This window comes from Parasteatoda tepidariorum, chromosome 4 (genome assembly GCF_043381705.1).
Source record: "Parasteatoda tepidariorum isolate YZ-2023 chromosome 4, CAS_Ptep_4.0, whole genome shotgun sequence".
Lineage (NCBI taxonomy): Eukaryota > Metazoa > Arthropoda > Arachnida > Araneae > Theridiidae > Parasteatoda > Parasteatoda tepidariorum.
In genome coordinates, this window is record NC_092207.1 from 1,582,446 (window position 1) to 1,608,645 (window position 26,200).

Consider the following 26,200-nt stretch of genomic DNA (forward strand, 5'->3'; position numbering starts at 1 on the left):
TTTACGTCAAATGAGCATGTTATGATCGAAAACAATAGAAGGTTAAATATATTTTTTTGTTTAGTTTTTATTCTCAAATATGCATATGCTGAATTTTTAGTTAAAGGATTTCTTAAAGGCTTAATTCTTAGCAAGTTTAATAAAAAATTATTTTTTAAGTTTGGTGACGACAAAGTCAGTACTCTCAATATTAAAATATGATTTGAACTTTCATATATTTTTTTTTATTGAATAACATCATTCTGAAATAAAATAAAAAGTTTATTTAATTTTTGAAATAAAATTTTTATATAATTTTCGAAATAAAATTTTAGCTCATCAGTTTTTACAAAGTTGAGGGAAAAACAGCATTTCATTTAGCAAACTGTAACATTAAGATAGATGTTTAGTTTAGTACATTATAACTTAGTTGGTTTTTCCTNTAATTTCTTAAAAATTATTAAAAAAAAGTTTATTTAATTTTTTAAATAAAATTTCTATATAATTTTCGAAATAAAATTTCAGCTCATCAGTTTTTACGAAGTTGAGGGAAAAACAGCATTTCATTTAGCAAACTGTAACATTAAGATAGATGTTTAGTTTAGTAAATTATAACTTAGTTTGTTTTTCCTCTTGCTCTATATTTTTTAAAAGAATATTTTGCACTAAAATATTCTTGATTTGGTCTAGTATTTCTTTTGCCTAATTTTCTGCTGAAACTACTATGAGGCTTTTTTACCATTTTTTTATTATTATTTAATAATATAATGATTTATAAATTAATCTATCTTTTGGTCAAAATAAAACATTTCTGTATTTAATACATTATCAGCGGTTTTGACAGTAATATTGACCGTGGTCTTTATATTAACATTTTAATTCTAATATATGCATCATAATCATTTTTGTTATTTCTTTGTCTTTTGTAATCAAAAATTAATTCACTTGTCTTAACGATTAAATTGAAACATTTTGATCGATGCATCAATTTTATTTCAACCAAATTAAAAAAAAAAAAAGAAAAAAAAAAAGAAAGGGAAAATGTATGCATAGACAAATTAATTATTTTGCTACAAATCTGAATTTGTAACAAAATTCCAACTCACAGTTAAATTTTATTAAAATGTACAACATGGAGTTGTCTATAAAAAATAAAAGAAAGAACATGATTTTTAGAGCAAACAATCTAATAAACATTCGCAATTTCAGATTTAATTTTTTTTTTTTTTTTTTAATATTAGCTAATTGAAATTCTTGTTGAAGTCAATCAATGTTAAAATTCTTTATTCCCAAATAAGAATAGAAAAATCAAGAGTATTTCATTCCCCCTTTAATGGGGCGAAAAAAGCATTTTTTGAAACTAGTTCCGCAAAGTAAAAAATATCTTACGAGAATTTCTGCAATAAAGAAATGAAAATAGAAAAATCATGAGCATTTCTATCCAATCCTATGCAAGAGAAAAGCACCGTTTAAATATAATTCAGAAAAAAAAAATCTTTCAAAAATTTCTGCAGAGAAGAAATTTAAAATTTTTTTACATCCAAAAGGAAAAATCAACGAGGAAAATCAAAGAACAAGGAAACAAAAGGAAAGTCAAAGAAACAAAAAATAAGCACCTTTTAAGCACTATATGCATTGACAAAATGCAAAATAATTGAAAAGACTTGAAATTATCATGATAAAGTAACTTTTTTCGGATAGGCTTCAGAGGGTGGAAAATGAAGCCCGGAATTGTGAATATATTGCAAAATGCAGGCGAAAATACAAATGATTGGTGCTTTCATACGCTATGGACTGACGGTACGCCAAAATAGCTTGTGGTGAATTGTGAAAACGTTGAACAATGTGAAAAGCACGCTTTTGCATAATTTATGGCGAAAATTGACACGGTGAAGAAAAAAAATCTCACTTTTGAAAAAAAATAAAATAAAATTACGCACTTATCAGAAATGACAGATGATTTTTAAAAATAAAGTAAGTAGGGAAAAAAAGGTCTGATGTCCCTGTAATTTATAAGATAAAAAATCATTAAACTTGGAAACAACCAGTACCCTTGCCATTCATTCAGTTTTATTTTTTAAAAAAAAGAAATTAAAATAAATAAAAATTTACAAACCCCGTTGTTCGTTTGAGAAAACTTGTAAGCAAACCTTTGAATTCTTGGCACATAGACCTAAAATAAGATGAAATATGTTAAAATATCTAAGATAAAAAGCAATATGGAAAACTTAATCACTTAACAAAATAAAATAAAAATTTAGAGATATACCTTATAAAATTAATATTTACTACGTTTATGAATCTGATTACTTTTACTCAAGCAAATCAATTTTTAAAATGGTTTTGAACTATCAACTTTCATTTAACGTTTGATGCAAAATATCTCACTTTAGTGATCTTAAAAGCTTGAGTCTGATATAATTATTATGTAAAAAAATTCATTCTAAATAACTAACTATAACTGTTGACAAGCAACAGATTGATGTGGAAAAATAAAGAATTTTTAAATGGATAAATAATAGAATGATTTCAAATCAGGAAAAACATTCTCACCTAAAACAGACAGTTAATTTATTTGACAATTTCTTGAATTACAATTTGTGGAGGTCCTACCAAGACATTTACACAGGGGTAACTGTGAGCCTAAGTAAAAATCCTGAAAATTTCTTGAGTAAAATCGTCATTTAATCATGCATTTCAAAAAATTAGTCTTTGTAAACTGAAACCATTGCTATTTTCAAAACATGAAATTGCTTCATCTTAAAATCAATAGCATGTTTGATTCAATATTCATCAGGCACAGTCGTCATACCTTTGCACACACTAGTAATAGTATAAATAAACAATTGACTAAAACCGGATCTGTTTATATTGCTAGCAGCTTGCCAACAAAGAATGAAAAAGTCTTTCGTAAAAATATCGTTTGCCAGGAAAAATTTAAGTTTCGGAAAAATATACGTTCTTAACATAACCTGCAATGAAACATAAGTTGAAATTTCTGGACCTTGGAGCTCCGGATAGCGGTTAAAGAAAAATCCGGATTTTTCCGGAGCACAATCATCTCTGTTTGCACACAAAATAAAATTATCACCTTATTGTAGAACTTTATTAAATCTCCTCTTTCTTCAAACTCAAAATGAGTACCCGTTCCAGCAAGTTTTGTGGGTGTGGGCGGTTGACTTCCCGGGTGAGGCACCGGCAAAGTGCTAGACGAGCGAATAGTGCTGAGGTGTTCCGTCCTTTTTGATTCTAAAATAAAAATTAAACTAATTATAAAAAGGTTATTTAATGGGTTAGAAATAAAACTTAATTTGTTCACTTAATAGAAACAAATAGAGTTGTCTCTCCTTATATTGGACTCTGAGCGGACAAAACAATTCTCAATGCATCAACATAAGTTATCAAGTTGACCAAAGAAATATCTAGATTTTTTTTTGGCAACAATAAACATAAATCAGATTACTTCTAAAAAAACAAACAAACAAAAAGTATAATTAGCTGTACTTAAGCATAACTGAGGCAAAACAGCATTAAAATATGCTGCATATTTATAATTTCAAATTTACTTTATTCAGAGTCCCGAAGATAATTTTGGTAAAATGAGTACCGAACAAATTATAATAGTTAAATACCAATATATATAACCAGTATAAATGAGTTGATACTCTTTATATCAATATTTATTCAAAATATGTAATCATATAATCAAACAATAATTAAATAACTTCCTTAATCAAACAATTTTATTGTGTTCCAATACTCTCAAAAGTGCAGTGAATATGTTAGGTATCTCAAGGACTTTTAAACAATTAATTAAAAGGATAAAAAATTGTGGTTTTATAAGACTGGTCACAGGATTAAAAGGTCTCATTGCACAATAGTATACCATAGTATCAATTCAGAGGATGCTGTAAAATTAGATAAAACTTTTCATGGCAAATTCTCCTTCACCCTATTAGCATTTTAAAATTAAACGCATTGTAAAAATGAAGTTAGTTAACCTAGAGCAGGGATGGCAAACCAATGGCACGCCATATAATATTTTGGTCACGGCACCGATCACGAAGTTCACTGTGAAGCAATTTACCAATTAAATTAAAATTCACAAAAACAAACATAAATTAAATAAACAATTATTAACAAAAAAATTACAATTAATACCAAAAAACAATTAATTACCATAAAGAACAAGCTAACAATAAATAACTAGCAAAATAATCAACAGTCCTGCTTAAAACAACATCTTACAACCTAATGTAAGTTATTTGTCATCTAATCTGCAACAACAGAAGTCACACTGATGTTACATTACGTAGAATTACGCGTGTAACTGAGACATTGCGAAATGTATTCTTTTTCATAGTAAATTAAGAGTTTTGAGTTGATAGTATTTAGTGTTATTATTTTCTCAATAATCACGAAGTCAAAATTGTTTGACGGCACGTCTATGACCAAATAAAAAAAAATTTTTTAGAAAAAATGGCACGTTGGTGCATAAAGGTTCGCCACCCCTGACCTACAGTAAACCATGGAATTTTATGTGTTTGAAATATTATTTTTTTATATAACAAAATGCAAACAAATTACGACAGAATAACTAGTCTGCATTTCAACATTTGAAACTTCATTGCTTACTCTAGGTTTACTTGACTTTATTTTCTCATTTTTTTCAATATGTTAAATTTTGAATTACTTATACAGCCGTAAAGAAATTTCAGGGTTGCCACTCAAATCCGGGAAAAAAATTCCCTGTGTTTTCCCTCTACATATTATGCACAAGAGGGAAAACACAATCATTGCACTCTTGTATGAGCTGTATTGGGCTAACTATATAAGTTTTAATTGCTGAAAACACTAGGAGATAAAAGAAACAGCTGAACATACTTAAAACAAATAATGCTGTAGTAAACGAACTAATTTAATATAGCTAAAATATCATCCTTAATTATCACATAGACTGCATTTTGAGTGGTTACAATTTTTTAATATAAGAAAATAAGTAACAAAATTTCCTGTATTTTCCGAGTTTCTAAAGAAAAACTCAAAGTTCCCTGTTATTTTAGGCGATTTTTAAATTCCCAGTATTTTTACGGTTTTCACTATGGAGTGGCAACCCTGAATTTGGTGGTATAGCGACCTCTTAAAATGAACTCCAAAACTTGCATTTTGAAACAAATAAATTACAGGGGAAAAAATTCAACTATTGCAATGATATTTAAGGAAAAAAAATAATTAATTTTATTTTATAAAAATATTACTATTTCTGAAAGATTTTACAGAAATAAAAGTAGAAAAGGCACCTTTGTCTTCACTAGTGTCATTTTTAGAGTTTTCAGACGGCACTGGAGAATTCGAACCGGACTCGTCTTTGCTATTGTCACTACTGCCTGAAGTTCGTCGCTTTTTATTACTTTTGTTAGCTAAAAGAACACTTCTGTAAACCTAAGCAAAAAATGATGCACACATTAATTGTAAATTCACACATACAGAGAGTGACAATCAATCACCTATAAACATCCTTTAAATTACAGATCACATAGGACATAAAATATTTAAGCAATACAAAATTTTAATGCATTTATTGTAACTATGATGCCCAAGAGCCGTGATGGCTCAGGGGAGAGAGCGTTCTCCTTCCATTAAAGTGAACCAGGTTCGAATCCCAGCAATGGCTGGTCGATACAAATTCTGCATCCTGTTTGCACCACCTACAATATCCTCAGTAGTAAACAGATTATGGGTTAGAGTCCCCTTGATGTCAGGCTAACCAAGGAAGGTTTTCTTCTTCATGTAATGTTAATGTGGGTTAATTCCATCAAAAAGTCTTTCACGAAGGCAAATTTTTCCGGAGTACATGATCCAGGAGTTTTCTTGTCTTTTGGTTCAAAATAACAAGGTGACGGAGTTGAATATTAGTAGTCATAAACCAAAAAAAATTGGGTGGGCTGTTCAAAGACGATTATAAAATGTAAAAAAAAAAAATTATGATGCCCAAAAAAATAGCAAAAGCATATGCTTAAAATTTTACAAAAATATGAATTTAAGATCTGTCCAACACCCTTTGCAGCATGCTAACAATTTCTGTAAAACAATCTTATATTTCAGAAATAAAAATAATTATAAAGGCATAAAATAGGGTTCTTCCTTAAAGTATTAAAAAAACTTTCCTGATAATGTAGAACAGGGGTTTCTAACTTACATGAGGCCGGGGGCCACAATTAAAAACACAAATCAAATGGAGGGCCGCAGCTTTATCAAAATTTTATGCAGGACTCTTTTATGTTTGAAGGAACATTAAATATTACCATCAGATTTTTACCAAGTTGTACAAAACAAAATGATTGAATTACAAATTAAAATAAGAAGTAGATTTTTAAAAATATTTAATTGCATATCGAAAAATTCGCGCTACAATAACTTTGATGTGCGCCCATGTATTAAACAATTAATGTGCAACAGATATCTAATTGTTAAGATATAAAACTTTAAAAAGGTTGGTATTGCAACTTACATAGTAGCACACAAAATGTTCAATGACGAAATTGAGGTTTGTCTGCTGCAACCACCAGAAAATAGATATTTACAAATTTCAAATGTGTGTGTAAATATTTTCGTCCAAAAATATTATGATTATTATTATGATTATGACCAAAAATATTATTTATGAGTGGTTTCAAAAAGTTAAATCGGAGAATTTCTTCGAGAAAATTTCTGATACACATATGCTAAATTATATTCACAAAATATGAAAAAATGAAATAAAAAAGAGCAACATACAGGATTATTTTTGCATTTGAATAAATATTTTCTTGGATGCAAAACCTGAGAAATAATTTTTTTTGCACCGTTGGTATGATAAATTTCACATAAACGAGAAACGAAGAAATTAGATCTTTATTAAAGAGAAAAGTATTTTAAATCCATATAGAGTTTTTACGAAAATTGTTCGCAAAAAATGACAACTAATATATTTTAGTTCGTGGGCCACAAAAAAATGGCTTCGCGGGCCAGATGCGGCCCCTGGGCCGCCAGTTGGAAACCACTGATCTAGAACAACAAAGTGAAGTTGCAGACCATTTTAACACAAATAATATTTTTAATATCAGTAATATGATAGGAAAATNGTATTATATTACCTGTTTATTAATATATAAAGCATGCAACTATAGTTGAAAAATTGATCTTTTCAGACTATATTATTTAAATTTTTATTTGATTTAATATCATTAAAATATTACTTTTTGAAAAAACCCATTTAAAGTTTTCAATAGTACCTACTATAAAACTATATGAAGATTCGAGTTTCTTTTACTAATATTAAAAACTTAATCACATAAATCATGCAACTCTATTTGACAAATTTATGCTGCACAATAAATTATATAAAAGTAAATGCAAAACAATAAGTTTTAGTAAAAAAAAAAAAATTTTTTTTGAAAAAACCCACTTATCGTTCCAAGTGGGTTTTTTCAAGGTGGGCCCACCCAATAAAACCCGGGCGGGTTTTTTCAAAGTGGGCCCACTTGGCGAACCCTGGTTAATTCCATCAAAAAGTCTTTCACGAAGACAAATTTTTCCAGAGTACATGATCCAGGAGTTTTCTTGTCTTTTGGTTCAAAATAACAAGGTGACGGAGTTGAATATTAGTAGTCATAAACCAAAAAAAAATTGGGTGGGCTGTTCAAAAACGATTATAAAATGTAAAAAAAAAAAAAAAAAATTATGATGCCCAAAAAAATAGCAAAAGCATATACTTAAAATTTTACAAAAATATGAATTTAAAATCTGTCCAACACGCTTTACAGCATGCTAACAATTTCTGTAAAACAATCTTATATTTCAGAAATAAAAATAATTGTAAAGACATAAAATAGGGTTTTTCCTTAAAGTATTAAAAAAACTTTCCTGATAATCTAGAACAGGGTTTCCAACTTACATGAGGCCGGGGGCCACAATTAAAAACACAAATCAAATGGAGGGCCGCAACTTTATCAAAATTTTATGCAGGACTCTTTTATATTTGAAGGAACATTAAATATTACTATCAGATTTTTACAAAGTTGTACAAAACAAAATTATTGAATTACAAATTAAAATAAGAAGTAGATTTTTAAAAATATTTAATTGCATAACAAAAAATTCGGGCTACAATAACTTGGATGTGCGTCTATGTATTAAACAATTAATGTGCAACAGATATCTAATTGTTAAGATATAAAACTTTAAAAAGGTTGGTATTACAACTTACATAGTAGCACACAAAATGTTCAATGATGAAATTGAGGTTTGTCTGCTGCAACCACCAGAAAATAGATATTTACAAATTTCAAATTTACAAATGTGTGTGTAAATATTTTCGTTCAAAAATATTAATATTTATGAGTGGTTTCAAAAAGTTAAATCGGAGAATTTCTTCGAGAAAATTTCTGATACACACATGCTAAATTATATTCACAAAATATGAAAAAATTAAATAAAAAAGAGCAACAAACAGGATTATTTTTGCATTTGAATAAATATTTTCTTGGATGCAAAACCTGAGGAATAATTTTTTTTTGCACCGTTGGTATGATAAATTTCACAGAAACGAAGAAATTAAGTCTTTATTAAAGAGAAAAGTATTTTAAATAGATATAGAGTTTTTAGAGACCCCGGGCTGCCAGTTGGAAACCACTGATCTAGAACAACAAAGTGAAGTTGCAGACCATTTTAACACAAATAATATTTTTGATATCAGTAATATGATAGGAAAATATAATACAATAGACTTACATGACTAGCAGCTTGTGGTTGTAACCTATAATGTTTCATAATTTCTTGAAAACTTCTATCTTCTTTTGTAACCTATAAATTAAAGTTGGGATTTTAATACTAAAGAGCACAAAAAATACATTGCCATAATAAGCATAAATGATTAAAAAGCAAACACGAATTTAATTCAAAATTAAATTACTTTGCTGTGTAATGTGATAAAAACTATCACCAAATCACATTATTATTTATTCATTTTTCTTAATAATTTAACTTCATTGTTGACAGTGAAATACCTAATACGCATCATAAGCCATGATGACTGATTAAGATGTATTTTTCTTTTGCATAGCACTGTGTGTGCAAGATGTTATTTCCTCAAGTTGTATTTTAATAAACTCTTTATTTGCTGGCATTGCTTCTGTGTTCTTCAACAAAACAACAGTTTAACTAAATAAATACAGTAAACTTGATATTTTCATAAATATGATTTAAAAAAAATATTTATTCATAATCTAAGGTGCAAAAGGAAAAAGTTTTTGGACGATTGCATGTTAACCCCTTTTTTATGAATTTCTTCTTTCAATTCTTCTTATTATTTCTTACTTGTTCTGTTTTGATTAGTTAAAAAACAATACCATATTTATTCATATTACTAGCAAATTTTTGAATCTGGCATTTGATGGAATACCTAGGCACTGTATAGAATGAGAAATCAGCAAAATTTGAAATACGTCAGTTATATAGAACATGCCTCGATATTTCATAGAATTCCAGTCTTTCAGGAAATATATATATTTTACATAATACATAGCCTGGGTCTGTCTAGGTTTTTTTTAAGAGGCTATGGTATTGTGGTGAGTAGGTACACTTAAAGTATCAGAAGGTTTACAGGTTCAACATTAAGATTTTATTAACCACATCACAAACATATACGCTACGGCAAAATAATAAGATTATAGAGAGATAGGACTACACGCCCGTTTGCAATGAGTTTTAGCAGAGAAAGATACTGTGTTTGGTTCGGATCTCACCAGAGAAATGAATTAGCCACACCTTTAATGTGCAATGATTGGCTAGATTTAATTTGAGAAATTATATTATTGGATTAGAATTTTGACAGACAGATTTTAGTTTCAGTTCCTAATTTTGGGTTTCAGTTTCACTTTATGAAAATTGTGATAGATGCATAAAGAAAAGGGAAAATAGTTATGGGTCACCAAAAGGCATTTATTTTGTGAAAATTTAAACATAATTTGGGAAAATTAAAAATTTTATTAAAAAATCAACCAAAAATATGGTAAAATAATAAAATGCATTCAAAAATAATTATTACAAATAAAAATCATTTAAGACTGGTAAATTTCTATAAATTTATCCCCATCTATAAAAAAAAATTTGCTATTCAAAAGTTTTGGACTTAAAATTGTATCAAAATTTAATAAAAACATGAATTTAATAGTACTAGCACTAAAAAGAGAACATTTTGACGGGGTCATACAGAAATAAATTTCACAGAGGAAAAAATATTTCATAAACAAATAAATGTATGCTAGAATAAATTTAAAACAATGCGTATGATAATAGTTCAAATTTTAACTTCCTGTAAAAATTGCAGGGGGAGAGACTCGTTATTTAATTTTAAAAAACACTCTGTAAAAAAAAAGTTTGCCATAATATGGCTTAAGCGGGGAAGAAAAGTGCTCTTTTTTCTGTGGGAAGCGAATTCTTTTACTAGGTCATAATAGCAATACACGGCAGGGTTCAATCGAAAGTCAAGATGTGTATTTAACCCGGGAATCATTGGTTTTTACGGGGACACAAAAACAAAATTTTAAGAGGCGGGGAGGAGACTCTTAGAACTTGTTTTTTAAAAAATATTTTGTGAAATTACCGTTCTTCCTTAAGTTAATTTTTTTACGGTAGTAAATTTACCCTGGACAGACCCTTGCATACACAAATAATAAAAATGAAAAATAAGGAAAAAATATCCATAAAATAAGAAATAAGGTTCACATTCTTCTTATATCACTTACCCACTTCTAAAAAAAAAAAAAAAAACTATAATGTAGGGGTGCACAATCTTCTTGAGTGAAGGGCCATTTGCACAACAGGTTGATTAACGAAGGGCAGCACACATATTTAGTCGTGTTAGCGGCAAATATGATAATTTTTACATAAACAATAGTGTTCTAAGCACTAAATATTTTTATCAGAGCTCATTCTAGGCAGGGTGAACAGGGCGCAGCACCCTGCTGCCCTTTTAGTCAAAAGAATCCACCCTGTTGCCCCTGAAGTAAATTAGTGCCCTGATGTAATGGACTCCATACCCTTTTTGCCTCTTCTTTCCTCAACCTTTATTTTTTCCTTTATCTCTACAATGGATTTCTTAAACTTTTGTTATTTTTAACTCTTTTTATTTAGTTTGTCATTGCTGTCAATACATAGATTTATATGGGAAAGGAGAAATAGCCATCACACCCCCTTGTTGCACTTGTCCACTATCAACTTGATATATATGTTAATTTATTAATAAAAATAAGTAATTAATATGATTGCTTTGAAACTTTTAGTAAAGTAAAAAAAAAAAATATTCTTTTACTAATTGAAAATGTTTTTTAATAGAAGGTGTAAAGCACATAGAAGGAAATTATTGCCTTTTCAGAATAATATTGCCCTTTTTTTAAACTTTTGCACCCTGCCCTTTTTTCTGCCTAGAATGAGCTCTGTTTTTATCATTAAACTTAATAACATAATTGCATCAAATGAAATACTTTTAATTATTTAAAGAGTTTATAGAGTAATATGAATTTGAATGAAATATTTGAATGAAAAAAAATTTATAACGTTTAAAAAATCCAAATTAAAATGCTTTTTTTAAAAAAATTTTTTTATTGCGTTCAGAAGTTCCCGCAGGCCGCATGCGGACCACAGGTTGTAAACCCGTACATTAAGGTAAGAAAAAAGGCTTACGTTCTAAATAGCAAATAATAGAATATAATAATAATAACAATAAACAATAGAGAGAACAATAAAATAAGAAAAATGTTCCAATTCAATCGGGAAAAGGCATTAAATGACCCACTTATGAATCACAATTTGAGAAAAAGAGAATTGTTTTGAAAAACGAATAACTAACAGAAGAGAAAATAATATTTTATCTAAAAGCAAAACAAAGGTGAAAAAGTAACTATGCAATTACATACATAAAAAAATAAGTTACTTACTTTACAAATAACATAAACAGCACACATAAGCAACTGATCCAGATGGCGATCGGTCATCAGTTCAGTATGTTGCATTATAGAATATTCAAAACAAGTCCAAATCTTTCGCCTTAATTCTTCATCCAAAATTGAAAGTTTATCACACAAGTCTTTCAATCTCACACCCGCCAAATGGTATACCTAAAATATTGAAAGTAAAGCATTGTGAAATTTTATTAAAATTATTCATAAAAAAGGTTTTACATCATTCTGAATGTCTAACAATTTAAGAAAGCTTTCAATCATACAAACAATACCAATGGAAATTTTGTTTATTGTTTTTTACTTTGACTACTTATCAGGAGTATATGATAAGCTTCAGAAAAATTATCTCTTTTAGGGTACATAGACAAATCTTTCAACAAAAAAATAAGCACCTTTTAAATACTTTTTACAGGGATGAGATTAGGCAAAAGGCAAAAAAGCTGAATTTCCACGATAGTAAATTTTGCGCAAGCNCTCAAAAAATATTTTTAATCACTAAATACATTAACAAAAAGCAAAATAATTTTCAAAGACTTAACATGATCATGATAAAATAACCCTAGTTTCTAACAAAGAACTCTTTTCCTGATTATATTAGCCACCATAAAAAAAAAATTAAAAAAAATCGGAAGATTTTTCGGGCTCGATTACAGAGGGTGGAAAATAAAGCCCAAAATTGAGAGTATCTTGCAAAATGCAGCAGAGTTGCACACAAGAGTGCTAGAATCTCACAGAACCCATCCATTCAGGATCACAAGCACACTCGCAAACATTTCATCAAACAACGTAAAATGATACACTGCAGACCGACAGTACGACGAAATGGATTATGGTTGAATAAATTGAGAAAACGTTGGCCAGCACTATGTGAAAACCACACCATTTGCATAATACATGGCAAAAATAGACATAGTAAATAAAAAGAAAAAAAATCCAATTTTCAAAAAGGAAATATTAAGCACTTTTTTAAAAACCTCCAATGAAAAAAAGCACTCATAAAGGCTTTTAACCTATTCTCTGATTATCGCGAGTTAACTCGTATGTATATATATATTTTATTTATTATTCTCAGTAAAATCGAGCATAGCAGAATTCGCCAATACTCTTTGTTTTATCACGTTTTTATTCAGCCGGAAAAAAAAAAAAAAAAAAAAAAAAAAATTATAATAATCTGCTGTGATTGAAAGTTTGTCAATATTTGTTTGGGAGTTTTGCTATTTGTGGGACTGCAGACGTGTTTTGTGCAATTGTATAGACGATGGTGGATGAATTTACATAGAAAAGGAGTAAAAAAAATGACGTTCGCAAGCCAAAGTGATGCAGACGATTTTTCAGATGATGAAGATGTGAACATATACAAAAACTAATATATTTAACTTTTTTCATTTGACCGAGATAATTTGGGAGAGTAAACTGGTGGTAAATTAAATATTTCTTGCACATAAAAAAATTAAAATTTCAACTTAGAACCTGTGTATTATGTTTTGTTTTAGTTCTTTGTAGTTATTAATGAAATAAAAAAATATTTTGACTTTTTTTTCTCCAAACAAATTGGTAAGGGAGGCAGTTAAAAAACAAAAATAGAAAGTCTTTAAGTATTTTTTAAAATGCACCATGTCGTTGTAAATACCAACTGTTTGAAAATAAAACTCCAAACAAGCATTGTCTGCATTTTTTTAAAAGAAAAAGTAAGAAATAGGAGCAAACCTTTCTGAAAAATAAAGCAAGTGAACCAGTTCTCTTAGGCTTAATCATTGTTTCTGAAGGTGTTTTGGGTTGCACAGATTGAGAAGATGTTGAGTTTCCAGCTAATGCTTGCACACATGTTATCCCATGATTGGGATTCCTGGTTAAATAAGTCACAGCATTATCAGTCACAGCTAAAGAGAAAATATTACATAAGTCACAGCTAAAAATTACAATAAAAAACATATAAGCACTGCATAAACAAATATATTTTTTTACTCCTTTTTTAAAGGGATTATATTAACAGAAAGTTAGCCTTATCCTGTAACTGTCACATTCTTTTCCCTGCTAAGCTCAGAAAAGCAATCAGGTTATACAACAAATTAAACATTTGTGCATCCTAATAACGTTATTTTCAATTAAAGATCATAAATTTAAACAGTGGAGTGATTTTTATCAATTGATTGTCAAAGTATAAGACTCAGTCAATAAACAAAATCTTTTCGCAAAACCCCACAATTTTGCAGGTGTAGTCCATATGCCTAGAAAATACTAAGTAGCACTATCAATACATTTAAAAAAAGTGAAAATTTAAACTATGAAGCACATGACCAGCAGCTATATTGAGCAATTAAATTTTTTTTAAATTCAATTTTAAAGAGCGTATCAGTTTTACGCAAAGCAAGGTGAAAAAGAATTGATGAAAATGTATAGAATACAATGATAGGTTCTCACGAAATCTTAAAAGTTAACTTAAAAGTTATGCCATAGTTGTTTTTCCATTATTTGGTAATTATTCCAGCAAATCTTAAAAATACACATAATACTAACATTTAAATTTCAAAACTTTTAAATTTGTTTAGAAATTAAGACAGCAATTTAATAAAAAAAAAAACTTGGATGTTTATTTTTTGGGATATAAAAGAAAATATAGCTTCATGAATTTTTATGCCATATTAGTTAAACATTTTGAGGATTGGGACATAAATAAAAGATTTTTTTAATGATGTTTTAGCAAATAATTGTCAGATTTATCTTCATTTTTCAAGCAGATTTAAACTTTTTTTAGCTATGAATTATAACAAAAGGAAATCAAATGAAAGCTTTGAACAGTATGCTTTTGCAAGGTATTAATCAGTTAATTGAATTTTAGCCTTTACTTCAAAATAAAAAATAGATACAATTTTAAAAAGTGCAACTGTATTACGAAGTTATACTAGTTAGCAGAATGTGATTACAGATATACATCTGGCCTTACCATTTACTGTAATTGCATGCTTTTATTGGTACTCCAAATATTTAATTATTATTCTGTATTCATCCGCCATCCAAAATATCAAATTATTCAGCTGACCAAAATAATTCCTCATTTTATTTAGAAATAGTTCATTTATAAAAACTAAAATAATAAACTTTTAAATTATTTCAGGTAATTTTCAGAAATCCATGGAGGAAAAAAANAATAATATATTTAAAAATATTTATCACCCACATAATTTCTTTAAAGCTCAACAATCTTCTCTACGTTTAAAAATTATTCCAGTCAGTATTGCTTATTAAAAAAAATTTCACATTGCACCCACTTCGCATAATGCAAAACCTAACTGGATTTTTGCAGATATATTCCAGGAATAACATAGAAATGTTACTAATGTGGTCATCAGTTTTTAAATTAATTTTTGGTAGTTCTTTTGGTACAACATAATTTAGTTCAGAAAAAACTTTTAGAAGTAAAATTATAATATTTTGATTCTCATTTGTCAGCAACAAATATTTCTTTTGTTAAACTCCATATTAGTTTTAGAAAAGTATTAGTAAATTTTTTTCACTTCGTTTTTTTAATTATAAGTACTTAATTGTTAAGATTAACTTCAATAAAATAATTTAAAAAGTAAATAAGTTTTTGTTTATTTATTCATCATTTTCGAATAAATTAGTCTGCTTTCTTTTAATTGAAACTTAGGAATTATTTTATTTAGAGGACTTGAAATCAGCATTGAGATATATTTGTTCCTCTTTTCATACAGATATTTCGATCTTTCTTAAAAAAGTTCGTTTACGATAACATTACAGACCTGCCAACCTTAGAAAGTAAAAAAGCAGGAAACTTTTTCTGCATCACGACGTAGCGCAATATTGAAAATTAAACCTGATTCACATTTCCTACAAGAAGTTTATTTCAAAATATATTATTTACATTACATAAAATAGATCACAATAAGATTCTGACAGGAGGGTGAAGATTTGAGACGTAAGCAGGAGAGTTGGAAGGTCTGACTTTAGCTCAGCTAATGAACAAGGAGCGAGCAAAAAAACTGTATAAGAAATTCTGGAGTCATCTAGTATTAAAAATACACTTTTTCCATTTTCTGACAAATTTAAAAAAAAACAATCTATTTAATTCTTTATTTTCAAAACGGCATTTATAAAAACATTTCTTTCTCCTAAAATTACCTGATAGTTAAGCTCTAAGTTAAAGACTGAGAAATAAATAAAATTTGACAAATTGTCAAGATTTAATTTACATAAGTTATTATTTTTTTTATAAAATATGATAAAATATAAGCTATTTAAAATTTTGTCTTTCTAACAGGTTCAAAACTTATTTGCAATAAAATAACAAATATAATAATGATAAAATATAGATTTATTTATTGACTGAGTTCATTTGTTCCGCTCATTCCAATGGAAACTTATCCTTAAATGGATGAATGCATTTATTTACTTACACTGGAGTATTATAGTGACATTTCGGGCAGCAGTGACAGAGTTTGATTTATCATTGCCAACATGATTGGATGTTGGTACAGATGTTGTGGCAGCGAAGAGTTTCCTACGAGCACTGGACATAGCAGCAGGAGCTGGAGACTGAAAACGCTCACTTAATCCAATTGGTGATTGAGGATCTTTTTTAAGAAAATAAATATCATCAACACTCTTAGTTTAATATATTAAAAAACATATTTTTTAAAATTGACTACTAATTATTAAAAATTACATTGACAATAAGGCCACTTTTATAAACAGGTTAATTAGTATAAAATCAAATGCTATGTACTTTGAATTAATTAATAGCTGCCAACATGGATAGAAAAAAAAAATCAAGTAAATTTTACGAAATAATATAAATTTCATGATAATTGTTGCAGAATGTACTACATATTTTACACACAAAAATGCTATTTTAATAGGGATTTTGTTTAGGAAACTTACTCAATTTTAGGAAATTTTCTAAAAATGTGTTAAATTCAGGAGAATTTTAATAAAACTAGTAGATGAGAAGAAACTAGCAAAATTCAGTAGTCTATAGGAAAATCCAGGAGAGTTGGCAGATATGCTTATTACTATTTATGATTAACCAAGCTTTCTGAAATTAGGTGACACCAAGAAAACTCTGCAATGTCATGTTCAAAAACTAAATACTGAGTTGTAAATTAAAATAACATTTAAATGAAAAGACATTAATAGCTATGATTATAATTATGTATTTGCTAACTATTGCTGCAAATAACTAAATTTAGAACTAAAAGGAAACATTTTTAGAGAGTTCATTCTTTAAAATTTAGAATTCATTTTTGTTTAAAACTAGTTTTGAATTTGGTCTTCTTATTTAATTAAAAATGGGGCAAAAAATCTTTTTAAATAAAAAATCATTCTTAGAAATGGGTAGCATATTTATGTGATCGCTCAATTAAGGTGCATAAAATTGTATATTTTATTTATTACAACAGAAACAGTTAATCAAAATAAGAAAATTTTTAAATTGTGAGAAAAATGTTTCTAATTAGCATATTTAAGGAAAGTTTTTTACCCTTCACAGACTACAATTTAGTGGATTTCATCAGTTTTTTTTTATTAACACATCACATAAAAACTATATTTAAGTGCATAATTTTTTTTTTGTAGCTCTTAAATCAGAATGAAATTTAGGGGATTGACTTACACAACTGTAATACACATGAACTAGAAGATGTATATTTCCAGAACCTACAGATCTTGGAATTAAAAAAATAACAAATCTTGCCTAATTTTTTTATATACAATATGTAATATGACAGACACAGTCAAAACCCCTGTGGCAGAATTTTTTTGAGGTATGTGAGACAAATTTCTCTAGCACTAATATCTTTCTGCAAGATACTTTTAATAGTAACAAACATAAATGTTACTAATTTAAAATAACAAGAGCTGTGCTAACATAAAAAAAAAAATATATATGTATTTTNGCTATGTGCGACAAATCTCTCTAGCACTAATATCTTTCTGCAAGATACTTTTAATAATAACAAACATAAATGTTACTAATTTAAAATAACAAGAGCTGTGCTAACATAAAAAATATATATACATATGTATTTTTTTATTTGAACATGTAATTCTTATTCTAATATTATAGGTGATATTCTCGCATTCTGTTGGGATGGGAGAAAGCACAAATTATTTCCTTCGTATTTTGTAAATAATCCTCACAATAAAAAAACTAATTAAAAATCATGAAATTCGTAGTAGTACTTGCCGGAAAAAAAGACAAGACGACGAAATCACGTGAATCGGACTCCTCTCAATTGCATGTTTTGTTTTGAGATAAAGCTGTTGTAATAAATAATATCGGATTTAAAAACAAAACAAAAAATCAAAAGCAACTGCCAAAAATTTGATAGAATCATTGCCTTAAAAAGTAAATACTCAAATGCACAATTCAAATTTCCATATTGTTTGAAATATATCGGGATAATGAAACCCCCATTAAATTATCTAAATGCACGATTCAAATATTATGTGTAAATTTCTATTTAAAAAAAAAAGGAATTTTTTTTTTTTTACTTTTCAAAAGAAAAATCTTCCTGCAAGAACTCTGTAACATTCTTTGACAATGTTGATGCAATTCTGCCATGGGGGTCAAAACATATCAAATTTTTAATCAGTACAGCTTTTTTTTTAGAAAGCAAAAACATCTCACTTGCATTGGTTTTCATGCAGCATTGTCATTGTTTGAAAAATTTTTCTTTCTGCCTCTTTAAACAGGGAGTATAGCCAAATTTTTCAACAAAAAATAAGCACATTCTAAGCACTCAAAAAATATTTTGAAGTACTATATACATTAATAAAAAGCAAAATAATTTTCAAACACTTTACACAATCATGATAAAATAACTAGTTTCTGACAAAGAACTTTTTCCTTGACTATATTAGCCATTATAAAATGAGCAAGAGATTTTTCAGTTCGATATCAGAGGGTAGAAAATGAAGCCTAAAATGGAGAATATCTTGCAAAATGCAGCAAAGTTGCACACGAGAGTGCAATAATCACACCAAACCCAGCTCAGTAGGAGCACATCAACCATGTAAAATGATTATCGCTTTCAAACGATATGGGCCGTCAGTACACCGAAATGGATTGAGGTCGAGAGAATTGTCAAAACAATGTGAAAAGCACGTTTTTGCACAATATGTCGTGTAAATCAACATGATGAAGAAAAAAAATCTAATTTTCAAAAAGGAAAATAAAGCATTTCTTTAAAAACACCCAATAAAAAAAAGCACCTTTAAGGGATTTTAGAAAGCAAAAATCAAAAATAAGCACTATTTAAAGACATTACGCACCATGTTAAACTTAAGAGCTAAATTTAAACACAATACTGAGAAACACAGGCAAAAATAAATAAAATATATACTATATATTATTATAAAAATGAATATTAAATTTTAACATAGAAGAGTGTATGTACTTTTTTGACCACAAGTAACTCTGCGAACAGCAGGATGAGCCAGAGGCGATGAGACTAACTGAGATGAATTAGGTGGTCTTGGAAGAGAAACCTGTAATAGTTATAACTTAATACTGAATGTTTGAATCACTTTTTATAATCACAAAGAAATAATATGACTAAAAAAGATATTAGCCAGTTTCACAGAAAAAAAAGTTACATACTAAGTTCTTCATTACAATCACAACAAATATTTTACTTGTGGAAGATGTCATTAGAATCTACAGGGATGATTGTGGGCCCCAACTCAAAAATCCTGAAAACTTCTTGCGTAAAATCATTCAAAATATCTTTATAAATTTAAATCATTGATATTTTCTAAATATGATATTCTAAATGAAGTATATGCAACATAATTTAAATGAATAATTATGTGTAAGTTTACTTTTATCCCTAATCACATTTATTATTCTATCAGAAAAAATATTTACAAATTAAAGAGATGCCAAGTATAATTTCTAGTTCGAATATTTTTCAATAAAACATAAAAGAAGTTTTAATTAATGTGATCGATGAATTCTTGAATCGCGGTTTCGCGAAAAATCAGGAAACCCAAATTTTTTCGGACCACAATCACCCCCGATTCTATTAACCCCTGCGGCAGAATTTTTTCGGGCTTTCTGCGACATATCACTCTAATAATAATATCTTCCTGCAAGATACTTTTAAAATAACAAATATACATGTTACTAATTTAAAGCAATAGAAGCGTCAAAGAAAAAAACTCTTTTAATTGAATATGTAATACTAGGACGCTTCGCCCCCTGCTCGCTGGCGCTCGTCAACCCCCGGAACTGCTTACACAGTTCTTTTCGGAATGTTTCGCAATCCAATGCTCGCTCATTGGATACATTCTTAACGTCTAGCTTTTGTATACTTTTTTGAATACTGAAGTTCCGAAAACTTTTCACTGTAGAAAATTCTAAATCATGATTTGCTAATATTAATTTGAAATTGCAAACAGTTCACATATTTTTCTTAATCACACAATTCTAAATTTCAGTTGTTGAGAAAAGTAACTGTTGTAAGTTTTGTTTTAAAGTCTTTCCCACTAGAGGGCTAAAGCCATGTGTTGTAAAACAATATGAAATAGTAGTCTGCCACTGAATGCCGGATGTAAAGCATGTGCTTCGATGAAGATAATTTTGTATTTTTAATTCTCTAAAGGGAGCCACCCTAATAATATGGAATTTGTAAAATAAATGTATATATTTTAGATTGTTGATGAAGCCCATCATTTTGTGTTTTCATCAGAACAATTATAAGTTTTTTATTTTATCACAAAAATATAAAATGTATAAAAAACAAAGAAAAGAGTAAGAAAATGAGTATAGTCATAGAAAAAGTTAAAATTATAATATAGTATTTGTCAGTTAAAATAAAACTTTTTGTTTAAGTCATTGCTAACAATTCAAATTTCTCCGAGGCAATTCTAAAGTATAAATTAAGGTAGTATTGTTAAGTTGAAACACAATATTTTTAGTTTTGATGTCAACAATACAATTCAATTTTTCACAAAAACGATTGTTTCCATTGTTAAGTTCAATGTCAACAATTCAAATTTTTCTGAGGCAACTCTTAACCTCTAAATATTATTTTTTTTATGTACACATTTCTAAATGTCAGTATTCAACCACAAAACAACTTAAAGTCCTCAAATTTAGCATGAAGTCGTAAAATGTAATGAAAGAGGGTCATAGCAATAATGTAAGTAGGAGTAAAGTTAGTACTGCAAAATTAAAACAATATTTTTAATCAATGAGCCAAGTTCTTCAAAAAGCAGTTGTAGAAGTACCTGGATAGAAGTTTTTCTACATAAAACTTTTTACAGAATTTATTTAAAAACACAATTGTTAATCTGGGCATTTGGCGATACAACACTTATAGAATTGAAGGATTTGTTACGTCAAGCGCTCATGAATCTGAATTAAACAACCTGATAATGCTCACTCTGGTTATTATTTCCGTCTTTAAAAGCGCTATATATTGAGCCACCTCAACTATATTTGCCATGTGACATTTTTAGCAGCAATCATTGGTCGATTTTCTAACATTGCCATTCGGGGAGTTGTAATGAGGCTTTTTTTTGGTGCCGTGTAAAGCAAATATATATATAGATATTTTTTATTCTAATATTATGTAGATATTCTTGCATTCTGTACGGGGAAAACATACTAATTACTCCCCCCCCCCCCCCCNCCCCCCCCCCCCCCCGTCTTTTGTAAATCATATCATCATCACATCAAAAAACAAACAAAAAAATCTCGCTGGCAAAATCATGCAAATTGGACTTTTCAAAAAGGGGTTACTAAATGTGTGTTTTCATTTTGAGATTCAATTGTTGTAATAAATAATTTAGTATTAAAAATATTTGATTTTAAGCTATGTGGAAATCAATAGTAATAATTGCATAAAAAATAGAACAAACATTTCTGCAGAAAAGAAAACCAATTTTTTTTTATTCATTACTCCTTATTTTTCATTATTCTCAAATGAGAACAGAAAAATCACAAGCATTTCTCTCCACTCCGGTGAGCGAGAAAAGCATCTTTTGAATATAATTCTGAAGCAAAGAAAAATCTTTCGAAAATTTCTGCATAAAAGAAAACCTAAGTTTTTACCTCCCAAAGGAAAAATCCTTCTGCGTGAAATCGGTAACGTTCTGTGACAATGTCTCCGTTCTGCCACAGGGCTATTAACTATTTTATTATAAATTAAAAATATACTCATAAAATATTTTTTTAAAAGGTGCATTGTGATTATTACAAACACAAGAAAGTTTAACTAAAATAATTAAAACAAGCATAAAATTTAAATGGACAAAAATAGTGTCTTAATACTCAATCTTCCACAGAATGTGATGAAATAAAAAAAAATTAACAATGATAACAGAAAAAAAAATGTGAACATGAATATTTTTAACAAAGTATGTGAATGAATAAATCTTACATCTTCACAAGATGGTAGATTCAAAGCAGATGAACGGGTATCTTGTATTGCATCCCAGAGAGCAGATTCAGATTTCCAGGCTAAACTTTCCAGAATCTGTTCCTCAATCTGAAAAGCAATTAAAATTTAATTTTTATTTCTCACACTCTTTATTTATTTTGTTATCCATTTCTTTAAGGAAAAAAGTATATATACACATACAGTCGGACATCTATTTATCGAATTCGCTAAATCCCGATTATAAGTTCGTTACATGGAAAATTTTGCAGATTGTTTGCGCTTCACACAATAATCTCCCAAAACAAAACAAATTACTTGTTTGTTTTTTTAAGTGAAGAATTACATATCAGTATTTAAAATTTTGTAAACCCTTGTATTTGCACTTTAAATAAGCATATTATTTTTTTTCCTTCTTAAAAAAACTTAAGAAATGGAAATAAAAACAAACCATATGCCAGCACAACTGTACGATCAAATAAAATTCCATACACTGTACAAGTTAGCAGGTATGTGAGATAAGATTGTACGTGGATGTGAATTAGTTAAAAAAAAAACTGACACAGATTTTATAAGACGACCCCTTAATCAAGATTTACATTGGATCCAAACCTGGGCAAAGATGGGTCTGTAACACATATTTAAAACATTCTGTGAAGAAACATAAGATAAGAACAATTGATTAAGAGAATATTTAATTATGGTTTATGCACAGGGTTGCCACAGTAAAAAATGAACAAAAACAGTTGCTTTTAGTTGCCTAAAACTATGAAAATAGTTGTCTGAACAGGAACAAAAATTTATCAAAAATAGTAAGTTATCAAAAATGCATTCCCAGATGAAGAAGACACTAATGATAAATGGTTTTTAATCAATTAAATGGGGCCCCTTCTGATTTTAAAGGTACTGAGATGTTTTTAAAAGCAGCGTAAATATCAATGTATGGTTCAGCTTATCCATCGTACATCAAAAATCCAACCAGAAGTGAGCTAGTGAAAAAATTTGTAACATCAAAAGCATTAAACAAAATAAATGAGAATGCGTTATGTTTACCATGTTTTCAAATAAAAATATAATTTTTTTTCTTCCAAGTATTTATTTTTTACATACTTGTGAAAACTACCCTGTTTGTAGTTAACACGCAAAGTTTGCAGACAGATTACGAAATTCTAAGAGCTTGTTGCAGACAGCTACAAAACTTTCTGCCACTGGGCTCAAAATATAGTTTTTAAAAATAAAATTTTTTTTTTTAAATCATGAGTATCAATAAACTTGAAAACAAATTTAAAAATCTTCATTAAGTTACAATTACACATTCAAAATTGCACAAACATTTAAAATAAATTTTTAAAAAGTTTCGATAAAAGCTCTAATAAAACCTAAAATATTGCATCGAATTACTTTATCCTACATTTACCTTGAAACAGAAAAATCTTGCAATTTCAATTGTTAATAGACTTTTTTTTCTAAGTTTTTAGCAAAGACTTATTTCCCGAATTGAGTTCAATCCCCTGTTTAAGGACAAAGGCAAACTTACATGATTTAAATGCTTAACAACATCTCTGGATAAGCCATCTTCTGCTCTTATGAGTAATTCAATTACTTTATAAAAGTAATAAGGTTGAAGATTGAATATTTGCAGCACCCAAGGAAAAGACCTAGTTGGAAAAAAAAAACATTATTTGCAACACAAAACAAAGAAAATTATTAAAAAAAAAAAAAAAATTAGTAGTGAAATGTTTAATTTACCTTTGAGAGTTGTAAGAAAAAATAACTATTTCTAAGCAACAAGCAAACAGTGAACGGTGAAAAGGATCAAGATCCAGCATATTCTAAAAATAAAAAAAGGACACAAAGAAAAAAAAGTAAATTTAAAAACATCTTTGAAAAAAGAAATTCATGCTATAGTATAAAACATTGAGATGGCTTCAGAAGAAGTAACAACATTTTTCAAGTTTATATAACTTACTAGAATAATTTAAGTCACTACTAAATAAAGAACTCCATGCACTACTCTACCTCTACAGATTACTACTCCTCATCCCTATAAATATGCCCTTCTTGCATTTAATTTTGTCAGGTTGTTTTCTTAACCACCTATGGATGGTGTTTTCTACACTAGGGAGCGCTGCAAGCGCTTTACTTCTAGATTAGTGTCTTTGGTGTGTTTTGAGGCCATTTGGCTCAATGATCATTGTGTTTTAAGACTTTCTTGAGTAATATTTTTTGTATACATGTGTTTGTTACCTGATTTATCATTCGTGTTTAAAAGAAGAATTGTTACCTGAAGACCTGTCATTTCAAGGTTGTCATTTAAAAAGAGAATCATTACAAAACACTTCTTACTTTTTTAATAATATAACTTCGAAATTTAAACCAAAATGATAATTTGTAAAAATTTCTTAGGCAAATAAGGAGAAATTTGAGAATATACAGGTAAACAGGAGATAGTTGTAAAATACAGGAGTCTTCGTTAAAAAACAGGAGACTTGACAGGTATACGATTGCAATTTTAATAAAATAGCTTAACTCAAAATCAGCCTATCTACATTTAATCTACTTAAAAAAAAAAAGAAAAAAAAGAAGATTAGAACACTTGGCTAATGTAGATACTAATTTTATAGAAATTCTATATGCTAATAACAAATATAAATGCATCAGATATGGTAAAAGCAGAGCACAAAAACAGAACACATCACACTAAATAACATTTTATCTAGTGATCATGTAAATTCAGGCACACAATCTCAATGAATTGAAGAGCTATGGGTTTTACTGGGTAAAACCCACCCTTAAGTGGGTTTTTCTAAAATTGGTTTCTTTTTTATCCTCTGCAGAGTTCCCACTCAATTTTTTAAAAAAAATTCAAGAACTTTTCCATGACTTTCAAGGACCTAAAATCAAATTTTTCAAGGACCTGTTTGGTATTACAGTTATATGCTAAGTACATGTCAACCAAACAATTACGTAGAACCAGAAATTGTTTATTTTTAATGCTTATTTGACAAAAAAAAAATAATAATAATTTTTTTATTAAATTTATCAGCTAATAATACAAATGGTTGATAGTTACATTGCTGTTTCAAATCACTTTAAAATATTCCGATTGACAAAAAAAAGAAGAAAAAAAAATCCAATTGACATACAAACGATACTAGCCAACATTCAAAAACTAGCATCAGTGAAACTCTTTGTGAAAAATTAAATGAAGTGAATAAGAATTAATGAATAATGCATACTACATTAAACAAGCACAGTAAATAATTGATAATGTTTGAGTGATTGTATGGTTATTACAATATAAATACTTTTTTTAACATGTTAGGTTACAGGAAATGTATATAATTAGATAAAATATCAAAATATATCCATTTAACATATCTTTTTCAATTTTAATAACAAATTATCTATTTTGCTATTTCAAAATATCACAGTAATGTATTTTGAACATATAAAATTTATTATAGGATAATATTTTACAGATAACTAACTAAGACTGACCAAGCTTTATTTTCTTTAAAATATATCCATAAAATGTGAAGCATTATTTTTAAAATTTTGTGAATCTGTGTAATTTTCACTAAGCATAATTTTTAAATCGCATTTATACGAATCTAGATATACTATATGTAAATCAAAATTATAAGAAAGGTGAAGTAAGTCTCGAAGATTGCATAAATTACTTATCACAATGTGTGACTTGTAAATTTAAATTGAATTGCGGGGTATGCTTCTTAAATCGGAACAATATGAATAGCAAATGACACAAAACGCATAAACTAACAAGACGTAAATCACAATGTGTGATACATAAATCAC

The 26,200-nt window shown here is 28.3% G+C and overlaps 1 protein-coding gene across 2 annotated transcripts in view; it reads right to left on the reverse strand.

Moving 5' to 3' along the window:
• Positions 1-26,200, reverse strand: part of LOC107454693 (retinoblastoma-like protein 1) — a 60,941-nt gene that overhangs the window by 10,723 nt on the left and 24,018 nt on the right. For both annotated transcript variants that reach the window (XM_043052517.2, XM_043052516.2), the window contains 11 exons: positions 24,131-24,213; positions 23,919-24,039; positions 22,385-22,492; positions 19,397-19,487; positions 16,397-16,573; positions 13,689-13,861; positions 11,958-12,137; positions 8,752-8,823; positions 5,280-5,421; positions 3,071-3,228; positions 2,096-2,152 (listed from right to left, as the gene is read on the reverse strand). In XM_043052517.2, coding sequence (XP_042908451.1) covers positions 2,096-2,152; positions 3,071-3,228; positions 5,280-5,421; positions 8,752-8,823; positions 11,958-12,137; positions 13,689-13,861; positions 16,397-16,573; positions 19,397-19,487; positions 22,385-22,492; positions 23,919-24,039; positions 24,131-24,213 — 1,362 coding nt within the window. The remainder of the gene's footprint in view (positions 1-2,095; positions 2,153-3,070; positions 3,229-5,279; positions 5,422-8,751; positions 8,824-11,957; positions 12,138-13,688; positions 13,862-16,396; positions 16,574-19,396; positions 19,488-22,384; positions 22,493-23,918; positions 24,040-24,130; positions 24,214-26,200) is intronic.